The sequence below is a fragment of the Charadrius vociferus genome, unplaced genomic scaffold (genome assembly GCF_000708025.1).
Source record: "Charadrius vociferus isolate BGI_N301 unplaced genomic scaffold, ASM70802v2 scaffold958, whole genome shotgun sequence".
In the NCBI taxonomy this organism is placed as follows: Eukaryota; Metazoa; Chordata; class Aves; order Charadriiformes; family Charadriidae; genus Charadrius; species Charadrius vociferus.
In genome coordinates this window covers 536256-539841 of record NW_009649741.1, presented here as the reverse complement: position 1 = coordinate 539841, position 3586 = coordinate 536256, and the positions used below count along the sequence as shown (strand labels likewise).

At 40.8% G+C, this 3586-nt stretch overlaps 1 protein-coding gene across 1 annotated transcript in view; it reads right to left on the bottom strand.

Annotated features, from left to right (window-relative positions):
* Nucleotides 1-317: 317 nt before the first annotated feature.
* CBLL1 (Cbl proto-oncogene-like 1, E3 ubiquitin protein ligase) overlaps nt 318-3586 on the bottom strand; it is a 7807-nt gene continuing 4538 nt past the window's right edge. The window contains exons 4-7 of the mRNA XM_009890862.1: nt 3548-3586; nt 3203-3286; nt 2342-2415; nt 318-1781 (exon numbers count right to left, since the gene is read on the bottom strand). Coding sequence (XP_009889164.1) covers nt 740-1781; nt 2342-2415; nt 3203-3286; nt 3548-3586 — 1239 coding nt within the window. The 3' untranslated portion in view covers nt 318-739. The remainder of the gene's footprint in view (nt 1782-2341; nt 2416-3202; nt 3287-3547) is intronic.

Here is a 3586-nt window from a genome sequence, read left to right as displayed (position 1 = left end):
CAAACGCACAGCAAAACTCTCAATACATTACATGGTTTCATGTCATGCCCACAGCTGTATTTCTGGTAAATTTATCTTACTGTGTAAATTTAAAGAAAAAAAAGAAAGAAAAAGCTGAAATGCAGTATTCTGCATGTCTGATCTCTAGTGCCACAAATTCACCACTGCCTGAATTCTTTATAAGTAATGGTAACTGTTAGTAGGAGAAATATTAAAGTTCCCTTAATACGTCATTATGCTGCCCATTTGGAAAGTATTAGTGCCAAAATGGTGTCCCGGAACTACGCCTGTATTAACTTCATATAAAACCCCACCACTTTTACAACCATATTTCAATTTAATTATTGTACACAGGTTAACAAAAACGTATCACAAGTGAAACTAAACACTGGATTTAACAAAAATAATATTCAGAATGGTACAACACGTGTTCATTTTCTCCAGGAAATAATATTACAAGTGTTCATCTTAGGACAATTCAGCCACACTAGAGACAGAAGTTCTGTTAAAATGCAACCGTGGTCTACTAAGCCACTTATTTTAGCACTACAGAGTATTTGAAGTCAGAGTCCTACAGCCAAGGCTTAAAAATCATTTAAGATTCAACCCCCAAAGTGTCTTACAGTATTTTAAAAAAAAAAAAACAAACAACAAAATAACCCCCAAACAATTAATTAAAAGGTTGTTGTATATAGTTTTATCCTCTTCATAGCACTCTCTATTCACACAATTGCTCGTATCATTGGTAATAGGGTCTGTACCTGGCTTGGTCAGGGTGGTGTGGTCCAGGAAGCGGGGCCTGAGCAGGAGGCCCCTGCATCCTTGGAGGTGGAGGCGGCCCCCTTGGAGCTGGCCATATCCCTGGACTCATTCCCCCGGGCTGTGTGAAAGGGGGACTAAGAGTTCCTTGATCTTCACTGAACTGTGGCAAAGAGTTAGGGTTATAGTGATGGGGAGGGGGCGCATTTACATTTACAGGTGGGCCTCCATGCTGAGGAGGGGGAGGTCCTGGAGGAGGATGATTCATATATGGTGGCATCTGGGCAATTATATGTCCAGGTGGTGGGGTTATTGGAGGAGGAGCAGAGGTCATTGGTGGTGGAGGAGCTTGGCTATATACCATATGAGGAGTACCTGCTGCCTGGGGAGGATGCTGCAGTGGATGGCTTATTGGTGGAGGTGGTGGTGGGGGTGGTGCATAATGTTGCTGTGGAGGCATAATATGATGAGGGTGCGATACCACTGGTTGACCCTGGTATTCAGGATGATGATGAGCAGGTGCAGGGGCTGGTGGAGGTGGTTCTCGAGCACCTGAATTTGAATCATCCTGAATAGGGACAGTTATTAAGTTGCTGTGTTTTCTTGTTGAAATGCGGAAGGTGTCCTGACTGACGGGGCGAGGTGGTGGTGGAGCCATTGACATCTCTGCAGGAGGTGCACGAATGTCTTCGTGTGGCTGGTTATAATGCTCATGTGGCACATGCTGTAAAGGAGGTGGTGGCATCATGATGTGCTGCTTTGGCGGAATGTGGCTCATATGATGTTTCTCAGGAGGCATTATGAAACGCTCAGGAATTTCGGCAGGCGGTGGGGCAATAGGAGGATGCACAGGTTCGATTGGAGGACGAGTAACAGGCTTTCCAGCTCTCATGTGACGGTGGTTGATGTGAGCTTGTAAGTCCCTCTGTGACAGGTAAGTTCTCTTGCACCCTTGAACAATGCTACACATGAAGAGAGACCCTCGGACACACTGCTCGATTCGCTGCACAGGTTCATTACAGCTAAATCAGAAGAGAATATTGGTTTATTGTCATCACAGAGAGCTTAACCTGTCGTGTCCCCCCCCAGCTAAAAGTCAACCAATTTACCATAATTACCCAAATTAGAACTGACAATTTTTTCCCTGACTGTAGCAATGAAAGAAACATTTCATTGACTTGGAAGTTTATCCAGTTTTAAGTCTCCAGACACAACTATGAAAGAACATAAAAATTTCATGAGGTAGAAATGCATAACTCTCTCTCACAAATTCCTTCTGCGCATTAAGACTTATCAAGAGTCACTCTCACTAAATTGACATTTATTCATTTATTCCTTTTCAAAGCAGAGAAATAACAGGTTATCTACACAAATATTTAAACAGCAAAGTAAACACTGTTCTCTTACAATCCCAAAATATGATATATGAAACTATAATCAAGTATCCTTTACTACACCACGCTCCTGCCTCTGCTAAACGGACATAAATAAGAACCTGAATATCTGAAATACGGTATCTGAAATAAGGTATTTAAGTTATTTTCCTACATTTCATTTAATAACAAATTTTGAGATAACTTACCCTGGACACATCTTGTCTCCCTTTTTCTCATGTAGTATAGCACAGTCATAGCAGAAAACATGCTTGCAAGGTATCTAGAGACAAAAATTGGCTCTGTTAAGCCATTGTATATAAACTTCTATGTCATTTTGCAGAATATAGTTCCTCCCTCCAGCACACAATTTCTAGTAATAAAAGCAACTAAGTCACCTATAAGGTGAACAGGCCCAACAGTACTTAGCAGTTTACAACCTCTTTGCATAGAAACTTTCTGAAACAGTTTCTGTTGAGTCTGGGTTTTTTGGGGGTAGGTTTGTATGGGTTTTTTTAGGAGTTGGCAGAAACATATGGGCAAAAGTTTAAGTCTTGCAATAATACCAACACCAAACATTTACAGAAGCTGCATATGCAATCTAATTATACTTGTCTTGCTGGCAAGGAAGGAAAGTTTTAAAAGCATTAACTGTCATTAAGTCAGATCCTGAAGCCTGTTACATCACACTTAGAAATCTAAACTGATCTCAGTGATTTTGTTACACTAATTTTAAAGGGATATAAAAGCAAACAGTGTCTTCTAACTTCATTGCAAGTTTTTAATTGAGATAAAGAGCTTATTTTTAAAGCTAAGTCGTGTAAGGTCAAAACCCACTAAGTTTTCAAGCTTACTTTATTAAATCAGGAGGTAAAGTGAAATTAGACAGACAGATGGAACAAAACCACGTCAGCGATGAAGGCCCCCGGTTCCACCCTGATATTCTTCTGCTGTTTATTCAGAGACTTGCTGAAATCAGTAACCTCTAGAGGCCTCATAGAGACACAGTAAAACCTAATTTTTCCTAAAGGGAAACTATGGTGGCACCTTCCACTGATAATTTCACTCACCATGCGTCCATACATTTTGATGGGCAATCCACACTTATCACAGAAATGAACTGGTGTATCATCCTTTTCCCCCAACAAGTTTATCTGATAGGAGAGAGAAAGGGGTGGGAGAACAAATCCAACATCACTAAACCTTCTCATTTCAATTACCACCAACACACCCCCTATTTCTGAATTAGTTAAGAAGGATGCACAAATACCACAAATGTGAGAAAGTGGAGAACGTATTTTCAGTCAGTCAAAAGTAATGGAAGCACTTCCATTTAAGAAGGTGTCTACCAGGGCTACCCACAGTTTGGTATGATTTGCAGACAAAGATTCACAACTTCCCATCCATGACTTTACCTTATAGTCCCAAAAGATGGGTCCAGGGAATCTTCTTTG